This window comes from Lemur catta, chromosome 6 (assembly GCF_020740605.2).
Source record: "Lemur catta isolate mLemCat1 chromosome 6, mLemCat1.pri, whole genome shotgun sequence".
NCBI classification, from domain to species: Eukaryota; Metazoa; Chordata; class Mammalia; order Primates; family Lemuridae; genus Lemur; species Lemur catta.
Window position 1 is genome coordinate 46,768,590 of NC_059133.1, and position 17,796 is coordinate 46,786,385.

General features: G+C 41.4%; 1 protein-coding gene across 4 annotated transcripts in view; it reads right to left on the reverse strand.

Moving 5' to 3' along the window:
- The window catches only part of MSRB3 (methionine sulfoxide reductase B3), a 226,249-nt gene that overhangs the window by 76,393 nt on the left and 132,060 nt on the right, over positions 1-17,796 (reverse strand). For 3 of the 4 annotated variants that reach the window (XM_045553427.1, XM_045553432.1, XM_045553429.1), the window contains one exon: positions 10,954-14,179. The exons of the other annotated variant lie outside the window; for it this stretch is intronic. In XM_045553427.1, the coding sequence (XP_045409383.1) occupies positions 14,015-14,179 (165 nt within the window). In that variant the 3' untranslated portion in view covers positions 10,954-14,014. Of the gene's footprint in view, positions 1-10,953; positions 14,180-17,796 lie in introns of those variants that run through there. 4 annotated transcript variants of the gene reach the window in all.

Consider the following 17,796-nt stretch of genomic DNA (forward strand, 5'->3'; position numbering starts at 1 on the left):
GGAATATGTATACATATATAAAATATATATAAATATATGAATGATAGGTATAAAAAAATTCAGTAAAATGGTTGTAAAGTAATGTGGGAAAATTTCCAAGAAAGGAGAATAAAAGAATGAAGTGATGAAAATAGGAGAAAAACAAATTAATTAAATCAATCCAGGAAGTACATCTGACTAGTAGAAATTATAAAAATAAAGGACAGAGAAAACAAAGGATAAAGGCAAAGGAATAAGATGAGAAAACCTCTCAGAATGGAAGGATACATGTCTCAAGATTGAAAAGAGCCACCAGTGGCCACCAAAATGAATGGGAAAAGATCTTCACTGGGCATATCATCTTTTCCGAACTCTAGCGGCAAAAAAAAAAAAACAGCTCACATACAAAGGATCAGAATCTCTGCTGGGTATTTTAACAGCAACCCTGGAAAACAGAATTCAGTAGAGCAATACCTCTAAATGTGAAGGCAAATGAGTTTTACCTTGGGACTTTATACTCTGCCAAAATATTAATAAAGTATGAGAGCAGAATGTGGTTATTTTCAAACATACCAAATCACGTGAACTTCATAGGAAACCAGGGAGGATGTCTCTACTGAAATGAGGACAGAATGAAGACATCTGGCAACAAAGGACCCAGCACAGGAGAAAAGTGAAGAATTCTTAGGACAATGGCAAAGTAAGGATCCAGGTCATCGGCTGTGCAGAGGATCTAGAAAGCAACCAGTCTAAACTGCAGCAGGGAAGTGTGTGTGTGTGTGAGTGTGTGTGATGGACTTCAGGATGGATATTTCCAGAAATGAAATGTAACTAATATATCGTCTGACATTTTGAGAAAGTAGAAAATTGTTTTGGAAGTTATTTTACAAAGCTGTTTGTCATGGTTTGAATGTTTGTGTCTCCTCCACAATTCATGTTGAAACTTAATCCCCAATGCAACTGTATTAAGACCTGGGGCCTTTAGAAGGTGATTAGGCCGTGAGGGCTCTAGGATTAGCACGTTATAGAAGGACTGGAGGGAACTAGCTGGGCCACTTTTTGCCCTTCTGCCCCTCTGCTGTCTGAGGACACAGCATTCATCCCCTTCTAAAGGACACAGCAACAAGACGCCATGTAGGAAGCGGAGGCTGGGCTCTCAACAGACAGGGAACCTGCTGGCACCTTGACCTTGGGCTTCCGGCCTCCAAAACTGTGAGAAATAAATTTCTTTTCTTTATAAGTTACCCAGTGTCAGGTATTTTGTAATGGCAGCACAAATGGACTAAGACATTGTCAGAAGATGTAGGAAAGCTTAACAAGAGAGCCAATGAAACAAGTAAATAAATTAACAAGTGGAAAAAAATAAGACAATAAGTCCAAGAAAAAAATAAAAGCTGTACAAAAAAGAAATGTAGTAATAGCATACTACTTGGCTCAACAGTAAACAATTATTTTTATTGTTATAATAATGAAGATGCTAAATGTGTATTTAGCCAAAAATTTTGATCCTACGCTGGATGAATGAGGGGAGAGAAAAGAAAGACATAAGAGAGTTAAAATAGTAAATCAATAGATGAAGCCTAAAATTAATGAATTAATAGAAGGCAATATGTAATATTATTTGAAAATATAGGTAAAATGTCAGAAGAAACAAGGAGGATTAAAAGTGATTGCACCTGACAAGAGGAGCCAAGGGCTTTTTTTTTTTGTTATAAGCCTTTTAGCACTGTTTTCCTTTTTAAATTGTATGCATATATTTTTTAAGTTAAATATATTTAAGAATATATTTAAATTTTAAAATATATTTTAAAATATAGGCTAAGTCATAATGAGGTCATTGACATTCAGGGGTATTAATGAACTTTCTTAAGGTGGTGGCCTGGAAATAGAATGGCCAGGACTTGCTGTGTCCCTGTTGAGTTTGATTGACTCATTAAAGGCTCTAATTTTTCCTGTCTTCCTATATCCATCCCTTTTAGTAAGGCCTGCCCACATTAGGTCTCGGTATGATCACGTAAGTTGCTTTTGCCAAATGGACAGTAACAAATGGCATGTGCACATTTCTGCTTTCTCTCTTAAAACCCCTGTGATAGCCATGAGAACACGCCCAGGCCAGCTAGCTGATTGGAGGGATGTGAAAAACATCTGGAAGGGAGCCAAGCTGTCCGAATAGGGACCACATTAGAATAGCCAGCCCCCAGCCAGCCTTTCAACTAATCATAGATTCATGAGCCCAGCCAAGATCAGCCAAGTCTGATCCAGACCCGCAGAACATCCCAAAGAACCCATAGACTCCTGGCAATGAGAAATAGTTGTCATTTCAAACCAGGGATCAGCATAATTATTCTGCAAAGGGCCAGATAGTAAATATTTTAAGCCTTGTGAGCCATACAGCCTTTGCTGCAGCTAATCAGCTCTGCCACTGCAATGCAAAAGCAGTCATAACAACATATAAATGAATGAGTATGGCTGTGTTCTAATTAAACTTTTATTTAAAAAAAAAGAAAAGAAATAAAAGACATGTTGCAGGTCAGATCTGCCCTATGGGCCATAGTTTTCTGACCTCTGTTTTAAACCATCAAGTTTGGGGGAAGTCAGCAATACCCAACTGAGATACCCATTGCCATCCCATCATCTTGGGGGGCCCGGCTCACCCAGGGGAGGGGTGATGTGTGGGAGCCAAGACCCAGTAGCTGGGGTAAGGGTGTTATCCAATAGGCCCCGCCTAAATTCCCACAGAGCTTACCTGTGTTAGGGGCCCTATTAAAATGTAAAGTATACCTTGGAGTTATGATGATCCCTTCTGTCCTTAAGCCCAATCAGTTCATATTAAGAGCCCAGACAGCACAACTGTACATAACAGTGTATTAGGATGTAAGGAAAACTTTAAAATTGATTACAAAACTTTTTACCTAAAATAGGAAAAAGTAAATAAAATAAGCTTTGCCAGTAAAGGTAGTCATTGCTTTGCCTGCTTCCCGTATGCACAAATTAATAGCTATCATGGTTTCATTAAATAATTCCAGTCTACTAACAACACAGCTCTAATTTCAGTTACCACAGTAGATTAACTATGAGCAATTTCATAAAGTACAAACACATATGGAAATACAGCAGAGACATGAAAAGCGATAAGGCTGGGAGTGAAATAGAACTAAACGTAAATGGAGTTACAGAAGAAAGGGGCGACCACCGGATGCCAACGCTGAAACCATTGGCAAGACTCTAGCTATGCAGCCAGGGAATTTAGTTAGTGAAGGCAAACTAACCGACAGAAATGAGGAAAGTGGTGGTGATGAAAAGGACAAAAATGTTTCAGTGGAAGCAACACTGGCAAACAAAAAATCCCATTAAAGTAGCTTTTAGAGGTATTTCAACAACATTGAAAGAGCAAAGGATGAAGCGTTGGAAATGTATCCAAAGTAGAAAGGCAGATGACAATTCACCCAGGCATAGAAAGAAGCTCTCTCTGCAATCGTTCTTCCTGCCCTGACAAAAGTAACTAACTAATCTGAAAAGGAGATGGTGACAATATCAAATACAAATATGAAGATGGATCTCCAAGCAAAAGGTGTTATTTGTGACTATACAAAGAACAGAACCTCAATTTGGGGCATATGCACAGACTAGGGTGGCCTCCGCTATGTCCAAAGAACAAAGGAGAAGGTTGGGGTTTTGTTGGGAAAGAGAAAAGCTACGCAATTTGTTCTGAAAGAAAGTTCATTGGCACCTGTGGCGCCATGCCTGAGGTGGGGAGCACTGGCTGGCGAGTGGCGGCAATTACTGAGTAAAACTAGTCTCAAGGTCCTAGCAGGCCGTTTTGCTTGTGGGACAGATCTCAGAGCAGGCACTTGTGACCTATGTGTTTTTCCCATAGCCTCTCGATTTTATTTTAGTTGGGTGTGACAGAAATAACTCCACTTTGTATAACTGATTTTTGCAATGGTAACAAAGTGTATTCACTGAAAGTAAATGACGTTGGAAGATGCAGAGAAAACATGCTGAAGATGTGAAGAAACGAGCGGTTAGAACAAATTACATAGTGCAGAGGTTTACTTTGCAGTTGCATTAAGAGTCGATGTTGTTATCACATGTTGGCTTCTGGTATTTGCTTGATTTGTTTCAATAATGAAGAACTACTTTTTATGAGGCAATAAAGGAAATATGGAAGTAACTGATTTAATAAACATAGTGCTTTATGGCAAACTCTGTTAAGAGAGATCACCAGGAGGAGGCTGCTTTGGCTGGATTGTTAGAGCAAAAGAATGGATTCCACAAGGTTCCAGAAAAATGCTGCACATGAAAGTCACCCCTGTATTATTTAATTCTAGACAAGCACTCACAGCTAAATGATTGAAGCTAAAAGTGCTAAAATAAGACAATGGTGAAGTTTGCTGCATCAATTGACTCTTCCTTTTACAAAAAATTTCTCTGACGTATGCAATGCTGTTTAGTAGCATTTTACCCACAGTAGAACTTCTTTCAAAATTGGAGTCAATCCTCTCAAACCCTGCTGATGCTTTATCAAATAAGTTTATGGAATATTCTAAGTCCTTTATTGTCATTTCAACACTTCACAGCATCTTCACCAGGAGTAGATGCCATCTCAAGAAACCACTTTCTTTGCTCATTTGTAAGAAGCAATTCCTCATCCATTCAAGTATGGTTCTCTTGCTGTTTCCACCACTGTGTTAATCTGCAGTTACTTCCTCCACTGAAGTCTTAAACCCCTCGAAGTCATCCATGAGAGTTGGAATCAACTTCTTCCAAATTTCTGTGAATGTTCATATTTTGACCTCCTCTTGTGAATCACAAATATTCCTAATGATATTTAGAACGGTGAATCCTTTCCAGAAGGTTTTGAATTTACTTTGCCCAGATCCATTGGAAGAATCACTATCTATGGCAGCTATAAAGCCCTGTAGAATGCATTTCTTAAGTAAGAAGACTTGGATGTCAACGTTATACCTTGACCTATGGGCTGCAGAATGGATGTTGTGTTAGCAGACATGAAAACAACATTAATGTCCTTGTACATCTCCGTTAGAGCTCTTGGATGACGAGGTGCATTGTCAATGAGCAGTAATATTTTGAAAGGGATCTTTTTTTCTGAGCAGTAGCTCTTAACAGTGGGCCTAAAATATTCAGTAAGCCATGCTATAAACAGATATGCTGTCACCTAGGCTTTGTTGTTCCATTTCTAGAGCACAGGCAGAGTGATGCAGCATAATTCTTAGTGGCCTTAGGATTTTCAGTATGGTAAATGAGCATTGGCTTCAACTTAATGTCACCAGCTGCAATAGTTCCCAACAAGAGAATCAACCTCTCCTTTGAAGCTTTGAAGCCAGGCATTGACTTCTCCTCTCGAAAGTCCTAAATGGTATTTTATTCCAGTAGAAGGCTGTTTCTTCTACAATAAAAATCTGTTGTGTTCGTGTAGCCCCCTTCATCAATTATCTTAGCTAGATCTTTTGGATAACTTGCTGCAGCTTCTCCGTCAGCACTTTCTGCTTCACCTTGCACTTGTATGTTATAGAGATAGCTTCTTTTTTTTAACCTCATGAACTAACCTCTGCTTGCTTACAACTATTTTTCTGCAGCTTCCTCACCTCTCTCAGCCTTCCTAGAATTGAAGAGAGTTAGAACCTTGCTCTGGATTAGCCTTGCTTTGGCTTAATGGAAGGTTATGGCTGGTTTGATCTTCTATCCAGAACACTCAAACTTTCTCCATATCGGCAATAAGGCTGTTTCGCTTTCTCATCATTCATGTGTTCACTAGAGTAGCACTTTTACTTTTCTTCAAGAACTTGTACTTTGCATTCATAACTTGGCAAACTATTTTGCACAAGAGGCCTAGCTTTTGGCCTATCTCAGCTTTCAAAATGCCCTCCTCACTAATAATTGCTAGCTTTTGGTTTAAAGTGAGAGGCATGCAACTCTTCCTTTCACTTGAACACTTAGGAGCCATTGTAGGGTTATTAATTGGACTAATTTCAATACTGTCATGTCTCAGGGAATAAGGAGACCTGAGCAGAGGAAGAGAGATGGGAGAGATGGGGGAATGGCCGGTGGGTGGAGTAGTCAGAACACACACAACATTCTTCAATTAAGTTTGCCATTTTATATGGGTGCGGTTCATGGTGTCTAAAAACAATTATAATAGCAACATCAAAGATCACTGATCATAGATCATCATAAAAGATATGATAATGAAAAAAATTGAAATATCAAGAGAATTGCCAAAATGTGACGCAGAGACATGAAGTGAGCACTTGCCAACAGACTTTCTTGGCACAGGGTTGCCACAAACCTTCAATTTGTAAAAAATGCAATTATCTGTGGAGCTCAATAAAGTGAAATGCAGTAAGATGAAGTATGCCCTTGTGTGTGTGTGTGGAAATTTTTACTGTGGATGAATGTTTTCAAAAGGAGACAGTAGGCAAATGAAAAAACATCTTATGAGATGATCTTGGAAAGCCACTCCTTATCAAAATAACTAGAAATATGTTCAGAAAAGTTACAGACCACACCCTGTGTCTCTGGACCACCTTATTTTGTTCTCTTCTGTGTGAAAGGCCGCATATTTTTCAAGACTCAGCTTCAGTTTCATCTCTAAATGATGCCCTCCTTGACGGCTATTCTCCCTGCCACATCCCGTTCCTGGGGGGATAATTCATTCTCCTCCCAACTGAGCCCTCATTCCATTGTGTTCACACTTCTGTATAACCCTGTACAACATGCCAACATTACGCATAATTGGCTGTATGTCTGTTTCTCAGTTTCAGGCTTCCTGTGCCAAGCACGGTGCCTGGCGCCCTGGTAAGTCGTGGCTCAATAAACCATGTGTAGAATGAACGAAGCCTGTATCCAATGGGGATAAGCAGGAAACAGCAGACATGGCAGTTGGTTTTGTCTGCAGGGTTTTGTTGTTGTTTTTGGTTTTGTTTTGATGCTGTTAGTAAGGTAAAGTTTGTGATAGTGCCTGGTGGGGCGCAGACTTAGCATTTGTAAAATTTTGACATGATCTGCAATCCATGTTAGAATTCTAGGATTTGGTACTAAGGAAAAACACTGAGGAGATTTGAAGACATCTGTAAGTTTCTTCCTTAAAGTTTCCTTGCCTTTTCCCTACGGGCATAAATAGAAGCCTTGGGCAAGGAGAATCAGGAACCCCACTGGCCATGTGTGGAGAAAAGGCCCCTCCTATGTAATTGGATGTAGAAAAAAAAAGAAAAGAAAAGAAAAAGAAAATCTCTTTTAGACAGGCACAGGGTTTTGGCTGAAGTTCAGCCACATACCTATTCTAAGCTGAATTTGGGTATAGCCCTAATAATTACAGTTACTCTTTAGAGAAAGAGCCCAAGAGGTTTACCTGGAGATTTTTTCCAGATGTACGCAGGTATGTGAGAAGCGCAGTAATGAAGCTGTAAACCGGATGAGGCCACTCTGTGCCCCACAGTCTTCTCTGGAATCGCTCGAATGCTAGGAGATGTTCCCCAGCAATCACGAGGGTGATGCAACGCAGCCATCTAACAAACACCAGATGCCTGAGTAGCCCTATAAGCTGTAGTGTTAAAGAGAAGGGGGGCAACCCCCCAAGTCTGAATGCCTTTGCAGTTATCAATCTGTCATGAATTGTAATCAAACAGAAACAAACCTCTTTATTCTGTCAGTTCCTGGGACAGGACCATCATATGCCTCACAGACATGCTCTGGGTGGATGGAGCGCTCAGGAATCCGTGCCCCTCCTTCCGCCTCCCATCGCACAGTCTGACTTAGGGACATCAGTGAACCCCACCACCTGGGTTCTCTCTCTTTCTAGATGAGGAAAGATGAACTGGATCAGCTATACCAGAAGCTGAATATTTTGGTCAAATCCATCTTGAGTATCACCTCTATTCTTCCTTTTTTCCACATGAATCCAGAATACGGCTTATTTTTGCAGTGCTACTTAGGATTATTAGCAGTATTAAAGTTAGCCCTTAGGGAAAAAAACTGAAACTCTCTGTCTTCAAAGTGTAAGAAAATCAAAGTGTACAAATGCTTAACTAGCCTTCTCTAGAATAAAGCAGTCACACTGCAAAATATATTTTGGAAGAGCACACTGCAGTTAACTTGAAAGAAATAAGAAATGATGTACACATTTCCCCCCGAGGTGAAAACTCATCTGCAGCTGAGCACTGTCCAAACAGCCAGTCCTGCACTGGAGGTAGTGTAGGTGGGAGTAGGGAACATAGTCTTTGAAGTCCCATGAACTTGGATTTCAATTTAAGCATGGCCATACTGGCCATGTAACTTGTATGAACTGTTTTGAGCGTTAGCAACATTATCTGTAAAATGGGGATAAAACTACTTGCCTTACATTAGTTAGTGGATTAAGTGCCTGACTTATTTATAGAGGTTATTGAATATATAATATCATTAAGGTGAAAAGAATCCCATGGTGAGATTGAAGGCCTTGGGAATTAAGTTTGGGCAACTGCAATTTAACTCTTGCAACTCTCTCCTGGGCTGCCTAATGCATGTAACTTCTACTTTGCTTTCTGGTTATTTACACTTCTGTACCTTTACCCTACCAGGACGGTGCTGAACTAAGCACTTAATAATTACTAATTCACTTGGCCTTCTGCTTGTTCCAGAAAATCTGTCCTGCCTGGCCTGCATGATAATAAGGATGAGCTTGTGTTTGCTGGGAGTGGTGGGCTGGACGCTGCAGGGAGTTGAAACCTTAAAATAAGCATGAGGCTCCCTGGCGTCCATAACCTGACAAGTTAGCATGGTTCCGTAATCAAACTAAAAACTGGGAAAACCTCATGCAGCCTGAGAATCTTATTTGGCTCCCAAATCGTGGGCCACTGTGGCTTTATCCCCCTATGGTTCCATACAAGCTCCTTACCTGAAGGACAGCCTTTCAAGACATTTGTGGGGGACGTGGTCAGAGCTGCCTGGTTCAGAGCCTACAGTCACCTCCAGGCTGCCAATCCCTCTCAAGCTTGGGCCAGGACAAGACCAGTCTCTGTGAACAAGTGGATAGGAAGCATTCTTGCCAGAATTCTCTTCTATAACAGATGGCATTTTTTTCAGGCCCCACATCGAAATGGTGACATTTCAATCAGTCGTGTAGAGCATGAGCTCTGGCTAGAAGTCAGTACAGGGTACTTGTGAGCATGTCCCAAACAGTTTTTAAATTCAACCTTTTTCGTATGCCAGCATCTCCTAGAAGTCATTTTGTTGTTAAGGTCTGTGTAACGATAACAGTTTTCTCACAAAAAAGAGTGAAGGTTTGGGCATCTGGCACCTTTGCAGAAATCTCATGAAAGGTTAAAAAAAACTTCATGATGATGATGTTTAAAAGTACAGGTACAAGGAAACAGAAGAGATAGGGAAGAGCATATGTATATTTAGGCACTGAGGTTTGTTCTCTCATCTTAGAATAACCGAGATGACTCCGCCAGGGACACCCTGAGGTTCTGACAGGCACTGGGAAGCACCACGGGGCAGCCCAGGTGACCAGGAATTAAGGTGGTGCTAGTTGATGAGGACAGGGGAGTCCTCCAGAACAAGATAAACGGGCAGTAAAGGACAAGAATAGCTGAAAGGCAGGAAGCCACGGGAAAACTCTTTGACCCATCCCTACAGAAAGAAAACCAGTGATGTCAAAACAAGCCATTTTCAACAGTCAGATATAAATGCTTTTAAAATTAACACTAACTGAAATTTTCTCATTAAAAGTTCCAAGACAGTGGTTCTCAAATTTGAACAAGCACAAGAATCATGTGGAGGGCTTGCCAAAACAAAGATTGCTAAGGCCCCCATTTCAGAACTTCTTTAGTAAGTCTGGGATGAGGCCTGAAAATTTGTATTCCTAGCAAGTTCCCGTGCGATGCTAATGCTTCAGTCTGAGGACCATGCTATGAGAAACGCTGTTCTGAGGTATACTACATGAAATTGCTGGCCTGTGAATTTTAGGATCCCAGGTATATGACTTAAAGAATTGGTTGAAAAACAAGTCTTCATCACCCCTTTTCCTTCCCAAAATAAATAAATCAACAAAACAAATGAAGCATTAAACATTGCAACAACAAATAATACTATACCAAAACTCAATTGCAGAGATGACTTTTAAAGATGAATTCATCTGTGAGCAGTGGGGAACTCCTAATGTATTTCCCTGCAGACCAACCTTGACAATAGTATCCATTTCCTGTCAAATTTTTAAACAGAAGACTATGCACCAGCATGGTATCATTTCCATATTTTTATTTATTTATTTATTTATTTGAGACAGAGTCTTGCTTTGTTGCCCGGGCTAGAGTGAGTGCCATGGCGTCAGCCTAGCTCACAGCAACCTCAAACTCCTGGGCTCAAGCGATCCTACTGCCTCAGCCTCCCGAGTAGCTGGGACTACAGGCATGCGCCACCATGCCCGGCTAATTTTTTTTATATATATATTTTAGTTAGCCAGATAATTTTTCTATTTTTAGTAGAGACGGGGTCTCACTCTTGCTCAGGCTGGTCTCGAACTCCTGACCTCGAGCTATCCACCTGCCTCGGCCTCCCAGAGTGCTAGGATTACAGGCGTGAGCCACCGCGCCTGGCCCATTCCCATATTTTTATCCATAGAGTTGCCATGGTGGAACTCCCCAAAGTCCATATTTTAAGCACAAAAACATACACAAGCTGCTGAAGATTTTGCTGGGGTGAGGTGAAGGTTGAATAATTCTACAAATGTTTCTTTCTTCCAGTCTTTCAGATCCCTGGAGGCCTTTCCTGGGACATGGGGCATGGAGGGTTGGATGTGGCCCTACTGTGAGAGACCCAGCTTCCAAAGGCTACATCAGACAAAAGGCCCCCTATTACAAACGACAGATTTGTCTGCTGGGTAAGGAGGGAAACAGAGCAATCTACGACAAACTCCAGTCCATGTACCTGTGCTAAAAATAAGAGGAGTCTTTAGGATTCAGAGAAGAAAACATTTTTATAAAGAAATTTTATTGTATAATTTCTGTATATAATAAACATAGGAAAAGGGTTTTTAATGAAAATTTCATGTCATTTTTTCAAAAGTTTTAAACTGTCTGAAGAAAAATCATTACAAAGCTATCTAACCAAAAATAATATTTGACCATCAAAACAAAAGGCAATCCCCCTTCATCATTTTTCATATTTAAAGCAAGACCTTTTAAACACAATTAACATGGAGAGGTTTTCAAATTGCTACGTCATCTGCATTAAGAATTTAAATGCATTTAAGAAGTGTAGAGTTTAAACACATAGAAATGTTCTCTAATATGACAGAGATATTGCTGCTTTCTTCAGATCCATTCTGCATGAAGTATCCATCCTGCTACAGTTTTTGCACCCTGCAGAATTCTGCATCGTCTGATGGTACAGTGAGAGCTGGAGTGCAGAGAGGGAAAGTCCCTTGCACTTCCCATGTTAAATGGCGTAACTTCCACAGATCACATACACCTCACCATATTGACTCAGTTCATTGCACTCCATATCCTGCAAAAATAAATCTAGTGCTCGACAGCTGACATTATTGCTCACTGACATTTTAGTAATATATTTCTTTAACACAAGACAGAAATATACTGAAATTTGATACCACTTAAACCCAAAAGCAATCTGGAATTAAACCACATGCACACACTCCACTTTTTTTTCTCAGTGGATGTTGCATTTTTCTTAAAGTTGATGCTGGAAAACGTGGTAGAAGAAAAACTGGCTTTCCTTGAAACAAAGACTGAGGATTAGAAAAAGATCTGTACACAGGCCTTTTGAGCAGAATATTAAGTCCTACAGCAAAATGAAGGAGCAAGGACAATCCAGTCTCTGGGGAGAAGGAAGAAGTCTCTCATTTATCTTCCTTGTCTACCCTAACACTGTTGCTCGTACCCAATGGACCCCAGGGGAGCCTACTGCATATAGCTGGGGCAGCCGTGTGCCTCTGAAGGATGGACTGCAGGGTGTGACGATGCTCTGGGAGACTCACTTTTTTGCCCACTCCAATGTGGGATCCTTGGGTTGCTGGGAAATATGGGGGCTCCCTCTGTGAGGTCGGGAAATACTTCTGGGAAGGTCTGGATGCTGATGGCTTGCCTGGTCTTAAATTGTACACCTCATTTCTGTACAGCAGTGATGCCTGTGAATTCCAGAGTGACCCCAGGGCCTGGGGTGAAACATCCCAGAGCTCAGACAGCAACCTCCTACTGTGTATGCAGACAGGAGCATGACTCATCTGGAATTACAAAGTTGCAGCATACATGACAGTGAAGTCACCAGGACATCAAGGCTTCACCAGAGGTGCTTGTGGAGACACAGAAGAATGTGGACATGGAAACACTGACATTTTGATTTGTCACAACTTTTCATTCTAATTTCTCATTTCTTTAAAATTATCAAGTGTCCCTCTTTCTTATTTTTGTCTTGGTTTACAAGGAAAGATGTCAGTCTTCATAAGCTTTCAAAGATTTACAAAAAGTAATATTTTCTAAAACTACATTTCAGGATTAGCATTCAGAGTTACAAACACGATATGCATTAGTCACACACCATGCCTTCACACCTGGCTACAACCGTGTCACCTTATATCACCACTGCTCATACCTGTGAAAACCTTGCCGTGCACAATGGCACCCATTCCACCATAATAAACGTTATGGAACAACTGAGCAGAGCTGCTCAAAGTAAAACTAGCCATATTGCTACAAAAAATTTCTGGCTCTCGGCCCAACTGTTTCCATATCAGTCAGCTAAATCAGTCTTCTCTCTGCTGCTTTCCATTTCAAATGCCCGGGCTTCAGCCTTTGAGGCAATTAGAACCAGATCAGTTTAATTTTGCAACACTGATCTTAATGGTATAGCAATATAGTAATTTTGCCCTGAGAGTGTCAATACATTTTACATATATTATCAGTCCCAGTTTATACAGGAAGAAATAGGCACAGAGAGGCTAAATGGCTTGTCCCTTGTCACACAGCAGATTAGTGGCAAGTGTGGAACTTGAGCTTCTGGCTATTTCTATTTTGATCCCCAACATCTTTTCAGAGGTCGCCGAAGCTCTGTTTGTTCTGGTGAGCATCCTGTCAGCTTTTCTGCCCGGCATCGGATTTTTCAGTACCCAAGACTCCATCCTTGGTCTTCTCTGCTCTCTCTCATTTCTGCCGCCTTGATGAAGTGTGTTGTCCCCAGTACTTTATTTTACACAGTGGAAGTGACCAAAGACCCTTCCAGCTGCAGCTGGTATTAGGTGTGGAGAGAAGGACTTATAAAAAGGCAATGGGCAGGTGCTCTTCTTTGTGAACTTTGGACAAAATGGGGCTCAACATTTTACAGTTGTCTTACATTCCAATGTTTTCAATGGAAAATAAAATAAAATAAAGGACTAAAGGTGAGGTAATGTTTACTTCTCTGCCACAACACTCAGTGTTCCCCCTCAGATCTGGCAACAATTTAACATAAGGAAAGACTTTAGACCCTCACACCCTTTTAGTGAGAAAAAAACGACCTTAGCTCAAACTTTCCACAAAGCTGCGAAGTCTCCTGAGACATCACTCCATCCTTATCTTAGGTGGATCTGTCCAAAGACCCCAAGGCCATGTGTCTCGCAGGTCTCCACGCCCTGTGCTTCCCAGCTCTGGTCTCTACATTACTTCAGAGATCTCTGTTTACACGTCTGAAGACCACGCACCCTCTGCCTCCTAATCAAGGGGGAAAAAACTGCAAAAGAAGCTGTGTGCTCAAAGAAAAGAATGCCAACGGGTATGTAAGTGGCTTGTGAAGATGTTTCACAAAGCTATCTCCGACTGCGAAAGCTATAAATAGTCCTTGATCTAGTCAATAGCAAAATACAGGGATGGCCAGGGCCTCTGTTTATGCAGAAGAAAAAATATCAATAGCACAAAACTGCCCTTATAGTTTTTGAAAAAATATATCTATGAAGATAAACAATTCTGATTGTTTGTTTTTTTTTTCCTAAGCTGTGCATTAAGTACACTTTGTTTCCACCACTCTCCGTCACTCTGTCACTCTACAGCTCCGCTTTGTCGGCCTGGGCTGGGCTGCCCGCCCCACTGCCTCCCTGGGCGCAGCTGCTATCTGCAGGTGTGAAAGACAAGGACGCTGAATTTATGCAGTATCTTTTGCCGGTTGGACGAGGCCCATCATCAAAAATGTGCCCAAGGTGAGCACCACACTGAAAGAGAAGAACAAAAGGTCAGGGCAAGCGTGCACAAAGCAGGCTTTGAGGGATTCACGGTAAGCAGTTTAAATGGACGGCCAGCCTGGAGAGGAATGATGTGAACCATCGTGGATGATTCCTAATCCGCCTGTCAATAGCTGCAAAGATGGTTTCTGGCAGGCTCTGTACCCCATGCTGAGAATAAAAAACACTAGAATTGTGCATATCAGAAATCATTTTGGAGCCACTGTATTTTTTGATTGTGAAGTCTCTCAGCCAGCTGAAAAATGACTGCAGTAATTTTATGAATTGAGTTGACCCTTGATCTCCCCTTGTAAGAAACATGGCAGAATAAAATCTCTCCACCAGCATTACTTCTGGCTTTGGATGGGTGGGTTTCAGATATGCAGAAGTCCACTGTAAAAGATACTGTTTAACTGGCCATGACGGAGGTGATGTTTGCTTTCATGGACAGTAAAACTTAACATCAGACAAGCATTGGATGTTCTTGGAACCCAGCGAAGCAATGGCAAGGCTCAATAGATTTATGTCTCGGTCACCAGGGCTGCAAGTGTAGCAAATGGAAATGTCTCCAGCCCACACAATTATTTTCTCCTGGCTTCCAACAGGTGGAGTGTCATGCTAGCTTCTTTACCCAAATGAACTGTAATATGTAGAGAAGGAATAAACTGGCTAAAATCAATGCTACTGACTACTCCAAAAGCTGGGGAAGGAGAGGCCTAGGGTCCAGACAGAGGCAAAAGGAAGGATGGTTGGTTATGATGGTGTTTAAGAGAAATCAAGTCCAGAGAAAGTTTCTCCAGAAAGGCTGGCTCACTGAATAAAGCCCTGCACTAACTGCTTGGGTGCTGGGTATAGCTCCAGGAAATGATGGTATATGTCACGCTTACATATCTCTCATCCTTTCTCAGCAGAGAAGGGTGAAGGAGATGGAGACATTAGGGCACCACATTCAAACAGGCTGTGAAAACATATCACTCATCATGTAACAAAGAAACCAAGGCCTGGGGTAAATGACTTTCATTCATTGGTTTAACAGATATTTATGGAGTGCCTGCTACATGCCAGGCACTATTCTAGCCTCTGGAGGTACAGGTAGCAATTCCTGTCCTCATAGAGCTTACATTCTGGTGGGAGAGACAGACAATATACAAGACAATACGTGAACTGTAAAGTATGGAATGTAGAAATCGATGCTAAGGAGAGGGAACAAAGGAAAGTAACATGAAGTGTCAGAGTTGGGGGCTGACACTGTAGATAGAGTGGATAGGAGAGGCCTCCCTGGGTGACTTCGGAATAAGGACCTGAAGGAAGTAGATTTCTAGGGAAGAGCATTTCAAAGAGAGGAAAGAGTGAAGACTTAGATAAGAAAATGAGAGAAGGCCGGGCGCGGTGGCTCACACCTGTAATCCTAGCACTCTGGGAGGTCGAGGTGGGTGGATAGCTCGAGGTCAGGAGTTCGAGGCCAGCCTGAGCAACAGCGAGACCCCGTCTCTACTAAAAACAGAAATAAAAATTATCTGGACAACTAAAAATATATATAGAAAAAATTAGCCAGGCATGGTGGCGCATGCCTGTAGTCCCAGCTACTCGGGAGGCTGAGGCAGTAGGATCGCTTAAGCCCAGGAGTTTGAGGTTGCTGTGAGCTAGGCTGACGCCACAGCACTCACTCTAGCCCGGGCAACAGAGCGAGACTCTGTCTCAAAAAAAAAAAAAAAGAGAGAAAAGGCATATAGATGATTTATTAAATCTCACTGTGCTGCTTCAGTATATAAACACTTATAAACTGCAGGGAAATAGAATATGAATTGACAAGGACTGGAGCTGAGATACCAAATGGAGATGAGGAGAGAGAAATGAGGGAGGGTGCTTATTACAATGGAAAGAACTAGAATCTCAGTTTCCATGTTGAAAGTGCTAAACTCAATTCTCAAGGGTTCCCTAGCTATTAACAAATAGCACAAATGGCAACTTTGACTATATGGTACTTGCATGTTAAAAGTGCATTCTTATTTTACTGCCAGCATACTGTGTCAGCTTATTAAAAAACTAAAAAATGAACCCTGAACTGATTTGATCTATTTCCTGGAAAATATGAAACAGGCCTAAAAAACAAATCTTGCATTATTTTACCACATTCTATTCAGGTTTAGGTAATATCAAGGCTGACAGCTCAGATTGCTTTTCCTTTCTATAAACAACTGAGGCCAAATTTTCAGGCATCAGCAGCTAAGATGCACCAGTAAAATTACATATGCTTGCCCAGTGGACATAGGAAAACACCCATTTCTGCCTGCCAGAACAGGGTGCAGGCTATCAGGAACTAGTGCTCTTGGTAACCAGTGTGTGTGCACAATTATTGATCTCACATGCAGCTCTGGCACTTTGATCACCTGGCATCTGAGAGGTGAAGTTTTCAAACACATAAAAGCCTTAGATGGGGTGTGTGTGTGTTTAATGAGACAATACAGCTATCTAGGCAATATAAATAATTGCCTTTATTAATCATCTCTTGAGCATGTTTAGAAGATAGTTCTATTTACATTATTCCAAAAAGAAAGCATAGTAAGGATATACTTGAAGCCATTTAGGAGTCTTAATTTCCCAAATCATATTTTAAAAATCCAAATTACGGTAATTTAATTTGTTGAACTGAGTTGGTCTTCAATCTGTACTTTCATTTGCTAATCTGGATCTAGTCTTCTGGTTAAACAGGAGGAAAAACACCGATTCTAGATGTGTCCCTAATCTAAGGCAAAAGAAAAAGAGAGGTGAGGAGGAGAAAGTGTAGTTAGGAAAAGGCAACAAAAATCTTTTGCAAACAAGTATATGAGCTGGGGATGTGGGTAGGGAAATCCTCAGAAAAGGTTTGAGTCCCCTATACTTATGGCTTCATTATGCTTGCCACACGGTCTTCTGGAAGATTCACACCAGCCTTATATTACTGAGAAAGGAGAAATATTTTTTCAGAACCTAGCAAGGCATTCATGTGTATCTGTGGTGCCGCATACATGCCCACTCCATTGCCCACAAAGCCGCCAGGCCATTTGCCTGGCGGAAGCCTGACCATGCAGTGCCTTTTGTGCTTCCTCCCAGGTATACCTGGTGTCCCAGAGAAGACTATTACCCAGTTTCTTTTAAAAGTGCACAAGCCCTGAAGGCTCCTCCCTGGGGGAACGCACATGGAGCCCATTCTTTCCAGCTTCTAGCCCTGGCCGAGGGCTGAGATGATGAATGGAAGTTGTCAGTGATGCATTGTTTCTTTAGCCGCCTGCGAGCTCTGCCTCCCCGGCCCCAGCCAACTGGCTATGTGCTGGGCTCTCTCAGCACACCTGGTTGTAACTGAAACAAACTGGTCGCCTGGTGAAGAAATCTCTGAAACCTGCTGTGGATGATTTATTTTAGGATAGAATCTTTGGTGTGCATTTTGAACGTTGTTTTTCATGGTTATGTATTTCTTTATTTTATAGGTAAATACGAACTACACCTGAATATGCTAGCCCTCATTCTAAAGAGAATCAGATAACTGCTCAAGAGAAAAATTTTAAATTCCCAGAGGAATCCTTTATCACCTAAGCCTCCCACTCAGAAAAGTAGGCAATTAAAGAATC